Source organism: Caloenas nicobarica, chromosome 35 (assembly GCF_036013445.1).
Source record: "Caloenas nicobarica isolate bCalNic1 chromosome 35, bCalNic1.hap1, whole genome shotgun sequence".
Taxonomy (NCBI): Eukaryota; Metazoa; Chordata; class Aves; order Columbiformes; family Columbidae; genus Caloenas; species Caloenas nicobarica.
Window position 1 is genome coordinate 889,219 of NC_088279.1, and position 15,841 is coordinate 905,059.

Genomic DNA, 15,841 nt, shown 5'->3' on the forward strand with positions numbered 1-15,841 from the left:
AAAATAATAATAAAAATTAAGAATCAGTGTGGCGGTGGTGGAAAAGAAATTTTTCCCCAAGATGTGGCAATTGGTGGGAAAATGAAGAAAAAAACAATATAAAAACTGAGAAGCAGTGTGATGGTGGTGGAAAGAAAAATTTTCCCCAAGACGTGGAAATTGGTGGGAAAAGGAGAAAAAAAACAATATAAAAATTAAGAATCAGTGTGATGGTGGTGGAAAGGCAAATTTTCTGCAAGGCGTGGAAATTGGTGGGAAAAGGAGAAAAAAAACAATATAAAAATTGAGAATCAGTGTGATGGTGGTGGAAAAGCAAATTTTCCCCAAGATGTGGAAGTTGGTGGGAAAAGGAGAAAAAAATAATATAAAAATTGAGAATCAGCGTGATGGTGGTGGAAAGAAAAATTTTCCCCAAGATGTGGAAATTGGTGGGAAAAGGAGAAAAAAATAATATAAAAATTGAGAATCAGCGTGATGGTGGCGGAAAAGCAAATTTTCCCCAAGGTTTGCCTTGACGATGTACATCGTTAATAATAATAATTTAAAAATTTTTTTTAAAAGTGGGTTTTTTATCCTTCTGCGTCCTTCCCTCCGGTTGGGACGTCCCTGGGCCGCCCGCACGGGGCTCGTGAGCCTTTTTGGGCGCAGAAACCAGGAATTCAGTTCACCAAAACTCCAGCTCCCCCGCCTTGAACCCGACGTCTGGGAGCAACGAAGAACCGGACGGAGAAGAACGTTACGGCGTGAAAACCTTTTTTATTTCACCCCAAAAAAACGAAACGTAAGAGAGAGAGGAGCGGCCGGGCTGGTGCGGGATGGGGCAGACGTGGCTCCGATTTGGGGACAACCACGTGGGACGCCAACGCGTGGAGATTTTCAAGCCTTTCCCGTCGCGGAGGATGGAAAGAGAGGTTGGAAAGGCAATGAGGACCTTAGCGGGTGGAAGACCCCGAAGCGCTGGAAACGGGTATGTTTTGGGTGTAAAACCGGCGTTTGGGCGAGGAGGGAGGATCTTCAGGGGCACAGGGTGATCTGGGAGCCCTCGCTCCACACCAGGAACCAGGGATGGACCTTCTCCCCGTCGAACGAGGCCGCCGGGAAGGCGAAGATCAGCGCCCTCTTCTCGGCGTCGAAAAACGCCACTTGGCCCTTGTCGTAGTCCAGGGTCACCCGGACCCTCCTGGGGACCTCGACGTGGTGGAGCGGGACGCGCTCAAGGGAGGTGAGAGCCCAAAACTGGCCCTGACAAAGACCCATGGACCAAAGGTCTACGTCGGGGTTCACGGCGGCATCTTCTCTCCTCTTCAAGGACCCCCTGGCCACCCCCACGGCCCAGGAGCCCTTGGGTGGCACCTCCGCCTCCCAGCAGGACGTCCCCGAGGTGACGCCCGGGTGGCCGAGCACGCAGGGGTCGGTGTCCAGCCCTTGGGTTGGTGGGTCCTCCTGGGCGTCTTCCCAGCGCACGCTCCTCCCGTCCTCCGAGACGACGAGCTGGGGATGGGCCGTGGACGGATCCAGCGTCACCGTCACTGCGAGGGACGGAGAGCAGAACGTCGGAGGAGACCAAACCTCTGCCGCAGCCGACCCAGGAGGACGTTCCCAAGGGAGCGAGAGAAGGAGCCCTCAGGCAGATGAGCAGGAGAGCCCCCGTTTTGTGCCAAAAAATCGTAGAATCGGCAAATTGTTTTGGCTGGAAGAGACCCTCAAGGTCATCGAGTCCAACCACAACCCCTCAAGATCATCAAGACCAACCATAACTCCTTAAGATCATCAAGTCCAACCATAACCCCTCAAGATCATCAAGACCAACCATAACTCCTTAAGATCATCAAGACCAACCACAACCCCTCAAGATTGGGTCCAACCACAACCCCTCAAGATCATCGAGTCCAACCACAACCCCTCAAGATTGAGTCCAACCATAACCCCTCAAGATTGAGTCCAACCACAACCCCTCAAGATCATCAAGACCAACCATAACTCCTTAAGATCATCAAGACCAACCACAACCACTCAAGATCATCGAGTCCAACCATAACCCCTCAAAGTCGTCAAGTCCAACCATAACCCCTCAAGATCATCAAGACCAACCATAACCCCTCAAGATCAATGAGTCCAACCACAACCCCTCAAGATTGAGTCCAACCACAACCCCTCAAGATCATCGAGTCCAACCATAACTCCTTGAGATCATCAAGTCCAACCATAACCCCTCAAGATCATCAAGACCAACCATAACTCCTTAAGATCATCAAGACCAACCACAACCCCTCAAGACTGAGTCCAACTATAACCCCTCAAGATCATCGAGTCCAACCACAACCCCTCAAGATCATTGAGTCCAACCATAACTCCTTGAGATCATCAAGTCCAACCATAACCCCTCAAGATCATCAAGACCAACCATAACTCCTTAAGATCATCAAGTCCAACCATAACCCCTCAAGATTGAGTCCAACCATAACCCCTCAAGATCATCGAGTCCAACCACAACCACTCAAGATCATCGAGTCCAACCATAACCCCTCAAAGTCGTCAAGTCCAACCATAACCCCTCAAGGTCATCAAGACCAACCATAACCCCTCAAGATCAATGAGTCCAACCACAACCCCTCAAGACTGAGTCCAACCACAACCCCTCAAGATCAACAAGTCCATCCATAACCCCTCCAGATCATCAAGACCAACCATAACTCCTTAAGATCATCAAGTCCAACCATAACCCCTCAAGATTGAGTCCAACCATAACCCCTCAAGATCATCAAGTCCAACCACAACCCCTCAAGATCATCAAGACCAACCATAACCCCTCCAGATCAATGAGTCCAACCATAACCCCTCAAGATTGAGTCCAACCACAACCCCTCAAGATCATTGAGTCCAACCATAACTCCTTGAGATCATCAAGTCCAACCATAACCCCTCAAGATCATTGATTCCCCGACACATTGAAATAAATTAATCCACCAACACGTTATGGTGAGAATTCCCTGCCTCTTTTTGGTGTTCTTTGCATCTCCAGCTCATGGCCCACCCCAGGCTGGGCTCAACCTTCCCTTGGACCTTCCCACCTCCCGGAGGCCTGGACTTACTCTTTTCAGGCAGCTCAAACATCAGGACGTCTAAAAAGGGGAGAAAAGAGACATAAATTGATGTTACACGCAGCTATCGGCACGGGCATGAAAACAGCGAGGTCGCTCTGCCACGGGTGATGTTCATCACAATAAAACGCAATTTATATTCTAAGTAAATAAATATAATTTATGCTGGCACAGGTCTTGCTCCGTCTCCCCACGCCCGATACCTTGGAAGCCCCTCAAAGTCTCCTCCAGAGCAACATTTTTCTCCCTGAAGTGACCGATTTTCTTTTCCAGCTCCGGGAGGAGCAACGGGGGCTGCTGGAAATTTTCCTTTTCGCACCTGGAGGAGAACAAGAGCAAACGGCCGAGGACGCGTCGTCTCGAGAGACACCGAGAAATCCGCGGTGCGCGTCGGAAGAGCGGGCGAAGGTTTTAATAGGTTGGGGAAGGGCTTATTTTCGGGGAAGGGCTTACTTTCGAGGTAGGGCTTATTTTCGAGGTAGGGCTTACTTTCGAGGTAGGGCTTATTTTTTAGGAAGGGCTTATTTTTTAGGAAGGGCTTATTTTCGGGAAAGGGCTTATTTTCATGATAGGGCTTATTTTTGGGGAAGGGCTTATTTTTTAGGAAGGGCTTATTTTTGGGGGAGGGCTTATTTTCGAGGTAGGGCTTATTTTCGGGGAAGGGCTTATTTTCAAGGTAGGGCTTGCTTTCGAGGTAGGGCTTATTTTCAGGGAAGGGCTTATTTTTGAGGAAGGGCTTATTTTCGAGGTAGGGCTTATTTTCGAGGAAGGGCTTATTTTTGGGGAAGGGCTTATTTTCGAGGTAGGGCTTACTTTCGAGGTAGGGCTTATTTTCAGGGAAGGGCTTATTTTTGAGGAAGGGCTTACTTTCGAGGTAGGGCTTATTTTCGGGGAAGGGCTTATTTTTTAGGAAGGGCTTATTTTTGGGGAAGGGCTTATTTTCAAGGTAGGGCTTATTTTTGAGGAAGGGCTTATTTTCGAGGTAGGGCTTATTTTCGGGGAAGGGCTTATTTTTTGGGAAGGGCTTATTTTTGGGGAAGGCCTTATTTTTGAGGTAGGGCTTATTTTCGAGATAGGGCTTATTTTCGGGGAAGGGCTTATTTTCGAGGTAGGGCTTACTTTCGAGGTAGGGCTTATTTTCGGGGAAGGGCTTATTTTTTAGGAAGGGCTTATTTTTGGGGAAGGGCTTATTTCCGAGGTAGGGCTTATTTTCGAGGAAGGGCTTATTTTCGAGGTAGGGCTTATTTTCGAGGTAGGACTTACTTTCGAGGTAGGGCTTACTTTCGTGGTAGGGCTTATTTTAGGAGAAGGGCTTATTTTCAAGGTAGGGCTTATTTTCGGGGAAGGGCTTACTTTCGAGGTAGGGCTTATTTTCGAGGTAGGGCTTACTTTCGAGGTAGGGCTTATTTTTTAGGAAGGGCTTATTTTTTAGGAAGGGCTTATTTTCGGGAAAGGGCTTATTTTCGAGATAGGGCTTATTTTCGGGGAAGGGCTTATTTTTTAGGAAGGGCTTATTTTTGGGGAGGGCTTATTTTCGAGGTAGGGCTTATTTTCGGGGAAGGGCTTATTTTTTAGGAAGGGCTTATTTTCGGGGAAGGGCTTATTTTCAAGGTAGGGCTTGCTTTCGAGGTAGGGCTTATTTTCAGGGAAGGGCTTATTTTTGAGGTAGGGCTTACTTTCGAGGTAGGGCTTATTTTCAGGGAAGGGCTTATTTTTGAGGAAGGGCTTATTTTCGAGGTAGGGCTTATTTTCGGGGAAGGCCTTATTTTTTAGAAAGGGCTTATTTTTGGGGAAGGGCTTATTTTCGAGGTAGGGCTTATTTTCGGGGAAGGGCTTATTTTTTGGTAAGGGCTTATTTTTGGGGAAGGCCTTATTTTTGAGGTAGGGCTTATTTTCGAGATAGGGCTTATTTTCGGGGAAGGGCTTATTTTCGAGGTAGGGCTTACTTTCGAGGTAGGGCTTATTTTCGGGGAAGGGCTTATTTTTTAGGAAGGGCTTATTTTTGGGGAAGGGCTTATTTCCGAGGTAGGGCTTATTTTCGAGGAAGGGCTTATTTTCGAGGTAGGGCTTATTTTCGAGGTAGGGCTTACTTTCGAGGTAGGGCTTACTTTCGTGGTAGGGCTTATTTTAGGAGAAGGGCTTATTTTCAAGGTAGGGCTTATTTTCGGGGAAGGGCTTATTTTTTAGGAAGGGCTTATTTTCGAGGTAGGGCTTATTTTCGGGGTAGGGCTTATTTTCGGGGAGGGGCTTATTTTCAAGGTAGGGCTTATTTTCGGAGTTGAGACACCTTTGCCCACAAAGCCGAAATATTTGACTCCCCGGGGGAGGCTTTGTGAAGTTTTTCCCCGGGTTCGTCCCGTCCAACACAAGGTCCAACGTCCCTCCGCAGCCTGGGGAGGGAGGAGGAGCTGGGGAAGCCCCCGTACCTGCTCAAGGTGCCTCTGATGTCCTGGAAGGAAGAGACGGAAGAGGAAAATCAGCGCACGGGTCGCGGCGCCGACGGGGCCTCGTCCCCCTCGCCCCTCACCTGCAGCGACGCGCTCGCCGGCTGCCGCCGCTTGTCCTCCAGCTCCCGGATGACGGCGTCCAGGCGCGAGATCCCCTCGGTCAGCCCGGTGACGTTTTCCTCCTGCGTTTTCTCCGCGTCCCGCTCCAGGTCGCCCAGCCGGGCCAGCAGACGGTGGGCGACGTCCTCCAAGAAGACGCGCAACCCGTCGAACATGGAGAAAACCCTTCGCCGCTCGGCTTCGGTCTTCTGCTGCGCGGGGGGGACACAAGGAAGTCTCAACCATCCTATATCCTTTATATATATTAATATATTCGCTTTGCATCCAGCGATCAAATCCCAGGTGGGGCTTCAGGCTCCGCTTGATTTTTTTTTTTTTCCCGGAACGCGGTGAAAATTCGAGCGGTTTTGGGTTTGGAAAGGCAAGAGCAGGGCGATCTCCCACCCAGCGTCTCGCCTAAAGCCGAAGAAAGGCGTCTAGACGCCTCCTCCGAAAAAATGGATTTACCAAATATTCCCAGCTTCTCCTCATTTCAGCCTCTCGAAGCCCCAGGAGTTTGTCCCTGTCGTCCTTCAGTCCTTGCAGACGCTCCTGGATTTGTCCCTGAGGGGGAAAAAAAAATATTAAAAATAAAAATAAAAAGCTGATGTCTTTGGAGATTGTGCTTCTCCTTGTGAGCCTCTTAGTCTGGAAAGATCCTGAGCTTAAGCATTAAATTGAAATAAAAGCCACGGCGTGGAAAAGTTTTTTTGCACCAGCGCTCCCCTGCGCTGGATCCTTTCTCTGAGCTGATTTAACTCGCTGAGGCAGCAAGAAAATACCGATATTTATTTAACTGACCTCTGTTCCCGCTGGTTGAAAGAGCATCTTAGGATTGGCAGCTCCATTCGCGAACAAAAATCAACATTTATTCAAATACATTCTATTGCCATTTAATTTTACTTTTTCATGGGTGGACCTGCCTGGACGCTATTTAAATTGGCTTTTTTAATAAACTGTAACTAGGGCTTATTTTTGGAGTAGGGCTTAATATTTCCAGCATCCTAAAAAATCACGCGAGGGCTTATTTTCGAGGTAGGGCTTATTCTTGGGGAAGAGCTTATTTTCGAGGTAGGGCTTACTTTCATGGTAGGGCTTATTTTTGAGGTAGGGCTTATTTTTGGGGAAGGGCTTATTTTCGAGGTAGGGCTTACTTTCGTGGTAGGGCTTATTTTTGAGATAGGGCTTATTTTTGAGGAAGGGCTTATTTTCGAGGTAGGGCTTACTTTCTGGGAAGGGCTTATTTTCAAGGTAGGGCTTATTTTTTAGGTAGGGCTTATTTTCGGGGAAGAGTTTATTTTTGAGATAGGGATTATTTTCCAGGTATGGCTTGTTTTTGAGGTAGGGCTTATTTTTGGGAAAGGGCTTATTTTCGACGTAGGGCTTATTTTCGACGTAGGGCTTATTGTCGACGTAGGGCTTATTTTAGGGGAAGGGCTTATTTTCGGGAAAGGGCTTATTTTCGACGTAGGGCTTATTTTACAGGAAGGGCTTCTTTTCGAGATAGGGCTTATTTTCGGGGGAGGTCTTATTTTCAGGGACGGTCTTATTTTTGCGGTAGGGCTTATTTTTGGGGGAAGGTCTTATTTTCGGGGAAGGTCTTATTTTCAGGGAAGGTCTTATTTTCGAGGAAGATGGGAAAAACGGTCTGGACAGGGGAAAAAAAAAAAAAAAAAAAGAGGAAAAGAAAAGCATCTTTTTTACCTCGTATTCCTGGAGAGCGTCCTGCACGGGCAGCACGGCGTGCGAGCGATGCGCCCGCGACTCGCGGCACACGGCGCAGACGCCGACGCCGTCGTCCTTGCAGAAGAAGCTCAGCGGCTCGCGGTGCTTCTCGCACCCTTCCTCCCCGTCCTCCTCCTCCTCCTCCTCCTCCATCCGCCCTCCGGCCGCCTCCGCGCTCAACCTCTTGGCGATTTCCAGCAGCCGCGCCAGCTCCGGGCTGGGCCGCAGGTTTTTGTCGGCTGCCGCGCGGTGGCACCGCGGGCAGGAGAAACCCCCCGTGGACCATTCCCAGCAGCGGGTGATGCAGACCCGGCAGAAGTGGTGGCCGCAGTGGATGGACACGGGGTCGCGGAAAAACTCCAGGCAGATGGGGCACGAAGCCTCGCCGGGGAGGCTCGACATGGAGCCCCCGAGACGAGTCGGCGGCCGCCGCCACTTTCATTTTCCTGCGGAAAAAAAAAAACCCAAAAAAGGCGTTTCCCCTTCCTGAGGGTTTTTGCTGGGGGATGGGGAAGGCAGAGAGGAGGCGGGGTGGGATTTACCAAATATTCCCAGCTTCTCCTCATTTCAGCCTCTCGGAGCCCCAGGAGTTTGTCCCTGTCGTCCTTCAGTCCTTGCACACGCTCCTGGATTTGTCCCTGAGGGGGAAAAAAAAATATTAAAAATAAAAATAAAAAGCTGATGTCTTTGGAGATTGTGCTTCTCCTTGTGAGCCTCTTAGTCTGGAAAGAGCCTGAGCTTTAAGCATTAAATTGAAATAAATATTTGGTAAATTCCACCCCGCACGTTGGCGCCTGTACCCGAAAACTGGCGGTTTTGACCAGCTCCTGGTGCCCCCGGACTGGTGGGGAAGGGCAAAAAGCAGAAAAAGAAGGCGAGAAATGGGACGAAGTCGCCCCCATCGTGTCCCCGCGGCCTTGAACTGCTCCCGCCTCCTTGCAAATCAGGAGCGACTCCCAAATCCTCATTTATCAGGCCGGTATTTCTCTTTTTTCCCTCTATTTTTTTTCTAGACGTCAGCACCTCGGGGATCCCATCTCCAGCTTAAAAGGAGTTGGACGCTCCAGCCAAAACCGACCTCGTCCCTTTATTTGCTGCTGGCGACGTCCGAACTTGCCCCTGGCGTCCCCCCGGGAAAGGCCTTGAACTCCTTTAATGACGTTTTAAATCTAATTAAATCGACCGTGTTCGTGCCTCGAAGCCTCTAGGCAGAATCCCGCGGAAAAAATATTAATTTCATTTTTTTTCCTCTCGCAAACGTCGCCCCCTCCGTCAAAGCTGAGCCTCACGCTCCCCCTTGCGACCGCGCTCGTTGACGGTCCCCGTCGCTAATTAAGGGCTCGTTTGGAGAGCGGCGTCATTATTTTAAGCTCGTCTCATTTATTGCACAGTCGTAAAAAACCAAATGCCCCAAACCCACCTTGAGGAGCTGAGCCGGATTATCCGCAAAATCAAACCGAGCCCGGAGCGAGTTTTGCCTTAAGGTTTAAATATCAGAATTTAAATATGACGATTTGATATTGAGGAAAACAAGCTTAACTAAAAATAAAAAAAAAAAGTGCCCCGAGCGTGAAACCGTCCCACAGGTTTCGGTCTGAGTATTTGTGTGCAGCTCAGCACCGGAAAATCACAACCCCCCCCCAAAAAAAAACCCGCTGGTGAACAAGTAACGGCGGGCGCGTTATTTGCTGAATTTCTCAGAAAACGCGTCGCTTCGTTAGCCGGCGGTTGGGTATATTTAATAATAAAGAGGTGAAATGAGCAGCGAGGGAGAGTCTCGGTGGTTTAACTTCAAGAAGGGAAACTTATTCGTGGCGGGGGGGCTTGTTTAGGCAATTAGTTAATCCAATCGATAAATTAAAAGCGCATTTATTAACGAAGAACGAAACTGTTTTCTGAGTGCTGAAGCCCGTGGGGAGGTTTGGGGCTATTTCTTAATTTGCCTGGGTATGTTTCGGGGGGGATAAAAAAGCCGCGGGTGGGTCTGTGAAACGCCGGGAAATTTTAAGAAACCGTCCGTTTTATTTTTAATCTTTATTCGTGTGTCTCGGCAGGAAAAGGAAAACCCCACCGCTCGCTTGGTCACCCCCCTCGCGGCCCCCAAGGCACCTGCGGGAAGGGGAACGGCCAACGGGCGAGCCCGAAAATAACCCAAAGGCCGAAAATCAGCCCAAAAGCGACAGGTTGCTCCTCGTCCTCGCCATGGCCGCCCAGAGCTTCCGCGACGAGGCCTCGTGCTCCGTGTGCCGCGGCCTCTTCCGAGACCCCGTGTCCATCCACTGCGGCCACAACTTCTGCCGCGCCTGCATCACCCGCTGCTGGGGGGGCAACCGGGACAATTTCCCGTGTCCCCGGTGCCACGAAGCGGCGCCGGAGAAGAAACTGAGGCCCAACCGGGAGCTGGCGAAAATCATCGAGGTGGCCGAGAGGTTGAGCCTGAGGGCGGCGCGGGGAGGGGACGCGCGGTGCCCCCAGCACCGCGAGCTTCTGAAGCTCTTCTGCGAGGACGACCAGACCCTCATCTGCTTGGTCTGCAGGGAGACCCCGGCCCACCGGCTCCACGCCGTGGCCCCCGCCGAGGAGGCCGCCGAGGAGCGCAAGGTTTTGGGGTTGCCCTTGGGGAGCAGGGGATGGGCTCAAGGAGCTTCACCCCGCGGGTCGTTCTCCTCGTAGATATTTCGCATTTCCAGCCCTTTCGGCCTGTTTTCGCGTCGGGGTGGAAGGGACCCGACGCCGCTTGCTCTGCGCTCCCCCGTTTTTGGCCGCCCCGTGGTGGCCTCGGATGAATCGTGGTGGGAAGGAGACCAGGAGATCTTCCAGCTCAACCTGCACCTCAAAGCAGGGGCAGCTGTCTTGTCTTGGACATTTCGGGGTGCAGGAGATGCTTCATGTAGACGTCCACAACAAAACCCGCTCTTCCTTTCGTAGAATCAGGGAACAGTTGTTTTTGGAAGAGGATCCAGGTCTTCCTTTCGTAGAATTTTCTTTGGAAGAGGATCCCGGTCTTCCTTTCGTAGAATTTTCTTTGGAAGAGGATCCCGGTCTTCCTTTCGTAGAATTTTCTTTGGAAGAGGATCCCGGTCTTCCTTTCGTAGAATTTTCTTTGGAAGAGGATCCCGGTCTTCCTTTCGTAGAATTTACTTTGGAAGAGGATCCCGGTCTTCCTTTCGTAGAATTTTCTTTGGGAGAGGATCCCGGTCTTCCTTTCGTAGAATTTTCTTTGGAAGAGGATCCCGGTCTTCCTTTCGTAGAATTTTCTTTGGAAGAGGATCCCGGTCTTCCTTTCGTAGAATTTTCTTTGGAAGAGGATCCCGGTCTTCCTTTCGTAGAATTTTCTTTGGGAGAGGATCCCGGTCTTCCTTTCGTAGAATTTTCTTTCTTTGGAAGAGGATCCCGGTCTTCCTTTCATAGAATTTTCTTTGGAAGAGGATCCCGGTCTTCCTTTCATACAATTTTCTTTGGAAGAGGATCCTGGTCTTCCTTTCGTAGAATTTTCTTTGGAAGAGGATCCCGGTCTTCCTTTCGTAGAATTTTCTTTGGAAGAGGATCCCGGTTTTCCTTTCATAGAATTTTCTTTGGAAGAGGATCCCGGTCTTCCTTTCGTAGAATTTTCTTTGGAAGAGGATCCCGGTCTTCCTTTCATAGAATTTTCTTTGGAAGAGGATCCCGGTCTTCCTTTCGTAGAATTTTCTTTGGAAGAGGATCCCAGTCTTCCTTTCGTAGAATTTTCTTTGGAAGAGGATCCCGATCTTCCTTTCGTAGAATTTTCTTTGGAAGAGGATCCCGGTCTTCCTTTCGTAGAATTTTCTTTCTTTGGAAGAGGATCCCGGTCTTCCTTTCGTAGAATTTTCTTTGGAAGAGGATCCCGGTCTTCCTTTCGTAGAATTTTCTTTGGAAGAGGATCCCGGTCTTCCTTTCATAGAATTTTCTTTGGGAGAGGATCCCGGTCTTCCTTTCATACAATTTTCTTTGGAAGAGGATCCCGGTCTTCCTTTCGTAGAATTTTCTTTGGAAGAGGATCCCGGTCTTCCTTTCGTAGAATTTTCTTTCTTTGGAAGAGGATCCCGGTCTTCCTTTCATAGAATTTTCTTTGGAAGAGGATCCCGGTCTTCCTTTCATACAATTTTCTTTGGAAGAGGATCCTGGTCTTCCTTTCGTAGAATTTTCTTTGGAAGAGGATCCCGGTCTTCCTTTCGTAGAATTTTCTTTGGAAGAGGATCCCGGTCTTCCTTTCATAGAATTTTCTTTGGAAGAGGATCCCGGTCTTCCTTTCGTAGAATTTTCTTTGGAAGAGGATCCCGGTCTTCCTTTCATAGAATTTTCTTTGGAAGAGGATCCCGGTCTTCCTTTCACAGAATTTTCTTTGGAAGAGGATCCCAGTCTTCCTTTCGTAGAATTTTCTTTGGAAGAGGATCCCGATCTTCCTTTCGTAGAATTTTCTTTGGAAGAGGATCCCGGTCTTCCTTTCGTAGAATTTTCTTTCTTTGGAAGAGGATCCCGGTCTTCCTTTCGTAGAATTTTCTTTGGAAGAGGATCCCGGTCTTCCTTTCGTAGAATTTTCTTTGGAAGAGGATCCCGGTCTTCCTTTCATAGAATTTTCTTTCTTTGGAAGAGGATCCCGGTCTTCCTTTCATAGAATTTTCTTTCTTTGGAAGAGGATCCCGGTCTTCCTTTCATAGAATTTTCTTTCTTTGGAAGAGGATCCCGGTCTTCCTTTCGTAGAATTTTCTTTGGAAGAGGATCCCGGTCTTGCTTTCATAGATTTTTCTTTTGAAGAGGATCAAGACCCCCGGGATCATCGAGTCCAACCATGAACCCAACTCTAGCGCTAACCCATGTCCCTAAGAGCCTCGTCTTCCGTGGACAAGGCGGGGTTGGGTTCTACGGCCCGTGCTCCCGTTCCGTCGCGCGCACGTTGCCGTTGAAAACCGATTTTTCCGAAAGCAAGAAGAAAAATTGGCTCTCGCCGCAGACGTAATGGTCTCCATGTCTTTGTGGTGTTTTTCCTTCGCCCAGGAGAAACTCCAGGCCCACGTGCAGGTCCTGAAGGACAGGAGGGAGAAGCTGCTGGGGCTGAAGGCGGCTGAGGAAGGGAAAAGCCACGCGTTCCTCGTAAGTGCCTGTTGTCCTCAGGTGGCGACGGCTTTCTTGATTAGAATTAAAAACAACTCCCGTTTTCCCCGTGTCTCCTGCTCCTCGTACATCTGAGCGGGCCGGGAGCGTGCGTTGGGTTTTGCCAGGTTACCGTTGGCCTTTTTCTTCCTCGATTTGCTCACGAGCGGGGCGCGTTCCAAGATTCCTCCCGCTGACGAGTACAGAAGACGGGAATCGCCCGTTTCGATCTTTCTCGCCTCGTTTTCCCCCTTCCTCGCGGCAGGAGCGGGTGGAAACGGAGCGGCAAAAGGTGACGTCCCAATTCAAGGAGTTGCGCCGGGTTTTGGAGGGGCAGGAGCGCCTCCTGTTGGACCGGCTGGCCCAGCTGGACCGGGAGATCGTGAAGAGGAAGGAGGAGAAGGTCAACGGGCTCTTGGGGGACGTGTCCTCCATCGACGAGCGGATCCGCGAGCTGGAGGAGAAGTGTCGGCAGCCGGCGTGCGAATTCCTGCAGGTGAGACCTCCGAAGACTCAACCTTGGCCAAGACCTGGTGCCACTGGTCAAATTAATTCAAAATACTCCTTTTAAAAAGCATCTTTCAAACCTTTCTTTAAAAAAAAAAAAAACACAACAACATTTTCTTAAGTGACCACAAGCACCCAACTGCCCACTTGAATATTTTGTTATTATTTTGCTCGCCATCAGCCAACTTTGCTCTGACCCAACGTTCCTTCTCTTGTCTTTATTTGTAGGACAGCAGAAGCATCTTGAGCAGGTTTGCGGCTCCTTTCACGTCTCCTTGAGGTGTTAATGCCCTTTATCCCTGCGGTGGTGACCCTGGTGGACTCCAAAACCTCCACTTATTTCTTCCTAAGGATCATAGAATGTCCTGAGTCGGAAGGGACACCAGTTGAAAATCGGTCAGTGCATGGTGACGTCCACGAGCGAAGGAAATATTATCAGAAAAACGTTATTTTCTTCTTTCCAGGCTTGAGGAGGATGGTGCCCAGAAGCCAGCAGAGACATCTCCTGAGCTGGAAGATCTACCCACCTCCTCTTTTCCTCCAAAAAATGTTGCCCTCAAGGAGATGCTGATGAAATTCAGAGGTACGGGTCTCCGACTGAGACCGAAGGTGAAAATTGCAAATATTTCCACATGGAAACTTCAAAAAAACCCCAAAGTTAGGGGACACCTGAGGCTTTCTTTCCTCTTTTCAAAGGTCTGGAGACTCCCACCAAAAATGTGCACACGTCAAGGCCTTGCTTCTAATCTAAGCAAAAATAATCTACATTTCAAGGCCTTGCTTTTACTCCCAGAAAAAATAATCCATGTTTCAAGGCCTTGCTTTTAATCCCAGTGGAAATAATCGACGTTTCAAGACCTTGCTTTTACCCCCAGAAAAAATAATCCAAATTTCGGGGCTTTGCTTTTGCTCCCAGCAAAAAATAAACCACATGTCAAGGCCTTTCTTTTATTCCCAGCAAAAAATAATCCAAATTTCAAGGCCTCGCTTTTACCCCCAGCAAAAAGAATCCACATTTCAAGGCCATTCTTTTATTCCCAGCAAAAATAATCCAAACTTTGAGGCCTTGTTTTTAATCCCAGCAAAAAGAAACCGAATTTCAGGGCCTTTCTTTTACTCCCAGCAAAAATAATCCAAACTTTGAGGCCTTGTTTTTAATCCCAGAAAAAATATCGACATTTCAAGGCCTTGTTTTTAATCCCAGCAAAAAGAAACCGAATTTCAGGGCCTTTCTTTTACTCCCAGCAAAAATAGTCCACATTTCAAGGCCATTCTTTTATTCCCAGCAAAAATAATCCAAACTTTGAGGCCTTGTTTTTAATCCCAGCAAAAATATCGACATTTCTAGGCCTTGTTTTTAATCCCAGCAAAAAGAAACCGAATTTCAGGGCCTTTCTTTTACTCCCAGCAAAAATAATCCACATTTCAAGGCCATTCTTTTATTCCCAGCAAAATTAATCCAAACTTTGAGGCCTTGTTTTTAATCCCAGCAAAAATATCAACATTTCAAGGCCTTGTTTTTAATCCCAGCAAAAAGAAACCGAATTTCAGGGCCTTTCTTTTACTCCCAGCAAAAAAAATCCACATTTCAAGGGCATTCTTTTATTCCCAGCAAAAATAATCCAAACTTTGAGGCCTTGTTTTTAATCCCAGCAAAAATATGGACGTTTCTAGGCCTTGCTTTTAGTCTAGATCAAGCTCATGTGTTTTCTGCTTTTCGGATCTTGCTCATGGGCATAAAACCATTTTTCTGATCAGGGACTGGGGAGCTGGAGCACCCCGGGGTTGAGCTGTGGGGGGAAAAAATAGGGGGAAAAAAAGTGACTTTAATGAGTTTGAGGGTTGACGTTTGTCTTGTTTCCATTCCCCAGCGAGCCTGACCCTGGACCCCGACACGGCGCATCCGCGGCTGGTCCTGTCGGAGGATTTAAAACGCGTGAGATTTGGGGACGCCCGACGCCACGTCCCCGACAACCCCGAGCGCTTCGACTCGTCCCGTTGCGTCCTGGGGCGCGAGGGTTTTGCGGGCGGGAGGCGATACTGGGAGGTGGCGGTTGGGGACGGGGACGCCTGGGCCGTCGGGGTGGCCAAGGCGTCGCTGGGGAGGAAAGGCCGGCTTAGCGTTAAACCCGAGGCCGGGATTTGGGCGCTGGGACGATGCGGGAGCCGCTACCAGGCCCTGGCGTCGCCCGCCGTCCCCCTGCCCGCCGCCCCCCGAAAAATCGGGGTTTTCGTGGATTACGACGCGGGCCGGGTGGCGTTTTTCGACGCCGGGGAGGAGGCGCCGATTTTCGCGTACCCCCCGGTGGATTTCGAGGGGGAGAAAATCCTCCCCTTGCTCTGCCTGGGGAGGGATTGTCAATTCACGCTGTGGCCTTGAGCCCCGCGGGGGGCGGCGCCCGCTCGAATTTGGGGCTCATCGCCCCCAAAAAATGGCTTTTGGGGGCCTGAACAACGCGCCGTCCGGGATGGAAGATTCTCAAAATTCTCGTGTTTTTTTCCCCTTCACGTCAACGAGAAGCGTCGGTTGGGTCAGAGCTTGTTGGGGGCTGCTCCGCTGACCCCCCAAAAATAATTTCTCTGCTATCGGGCGGCTTTGCCGGTGATTTACACCCAGAAACCCCTTTGGAAAAACCTCTCCGGGATAGAGCTGAGCTGAAAACACGTTTAGCTCGTTCCCATTTTTCTCTCCCGCCACCCAAAAATTGTAATTTATCCCATCCAGAAATGACTCAACGGCCTAAAACCGAGAGAAATAAACCCTTCTCAAGGCAGACTTGGCTTTAACCTCTCATTGAGCAGCAGCCTCGGGCTCAGCTTGGCCCTAATTAGCAGCGGATAATTGAAAAA

At 49.4% G+C, this 15,841-nt stretch overlaps 2 protein-coding genes across 2 annotated transcripts; one reads left to right on the top strand and one right to left on the bottom strand.

The window, feature by feature from the left end:
• Positions 1-815: 815 nt before the first annotated feature.
• On the bottom strand, positions 816-8,530 carry LOC136000811 (E3 ubiquitin-protein ligase TRIM7-like). The gene is made up of 9 exons (XM_065654799.1): positions 8,451-8,530; positions 7,915-8,010; positions 7,352-7,818; positions 6,116-6,211; positions 5,629-5,859; positions 5,528-5,550; positions 3,305-3,420; positions 3,093-3,122; positions 816-1,529 (listed from the first exon to the last, which is right to left on the bottom strand). Exons 3-9 carry the CDS (start codon positions 7,772-7,774, stop codon positions 1,015-1,017), a joined length of 1,434 nt encoding a protein of 477 aa, XP_065510871.1. The 5' UTR covers positions 7,775-7,818; positions 7,915-8,010; positions 8,451-8,530; the 3' UTR covers positions 816-1,014.
• Positions 8,531-9,574: 1,044 nt separating this feature from the next.
• On the top strand, positions 9,575-15,371 carry LOC136000819 (E3 ubiquitin-protein ligase TRIM39-like). Its single transcript, XM_065654807.1, has 6 exons — positions 9,575-9,973; positions 12,389-12,484; positions 12,750-12,980; positions 13,220-13,242; positions 13,456-13,574; positions 14,863-15,371. The coding sequence occupies exons 1-6, from the start codon at positions 9,575-9,577 to the stop codon at positions 15,369-15,371; spliced, it is 1,377 nt and encodes a 458-aa protein (XP_065510879.1).
• Positions 15,372-15,841: the final 470 nt, after the last annotated feature.

Bases quoted from the DNA above. Each gene is read 5' to 3' on its own strand.
- LOC136000819 (XM_065654807.1), top strand. From the start codon at position 9,575: ATGGCCGCCCAGAGCTTCCGCGACGAGGCCTCGTGCTCCGTGTGCCGC. The intron at 12,485-12,749 runs GTAAGTGCCTGT...TCCTCGCGGCAG, and splicing joins GGAAAAGCCACGCGTTCCTC to GAGCGGGTGGAAACGGAGCG. The intron at 12,981-13,219 runs GTGAGACCTCCG...CTTTATTTGTAG, and splicing joins CGGCGTGCGAATTCCTGCAG to GACAGCAGAAGCATCTTGAG.
- LOC136000811 (XM_065654799.1), bottom strand. From the start codon at position 7,774: ATGTCGAGCCTCCCCGGCGAGGCTTCGTGCCCCATCTGCCTGGAGTTT. The intron at 3,123-3,304 runs GTATCGGGCGTG...TCCCCTTTTTAG, and splicing joins GACTTTGAGGGGCTTCCAAG to ACGTCCTGATGTTTGAGCTG. The intron at 1,530-3,092 runs GTAAGTCCAGGC...CGTCCCTCGCAG, and splicing joins GTTTGAGCTGCCTGAAAAGA to TGACGGTGACGCTGGATCCG.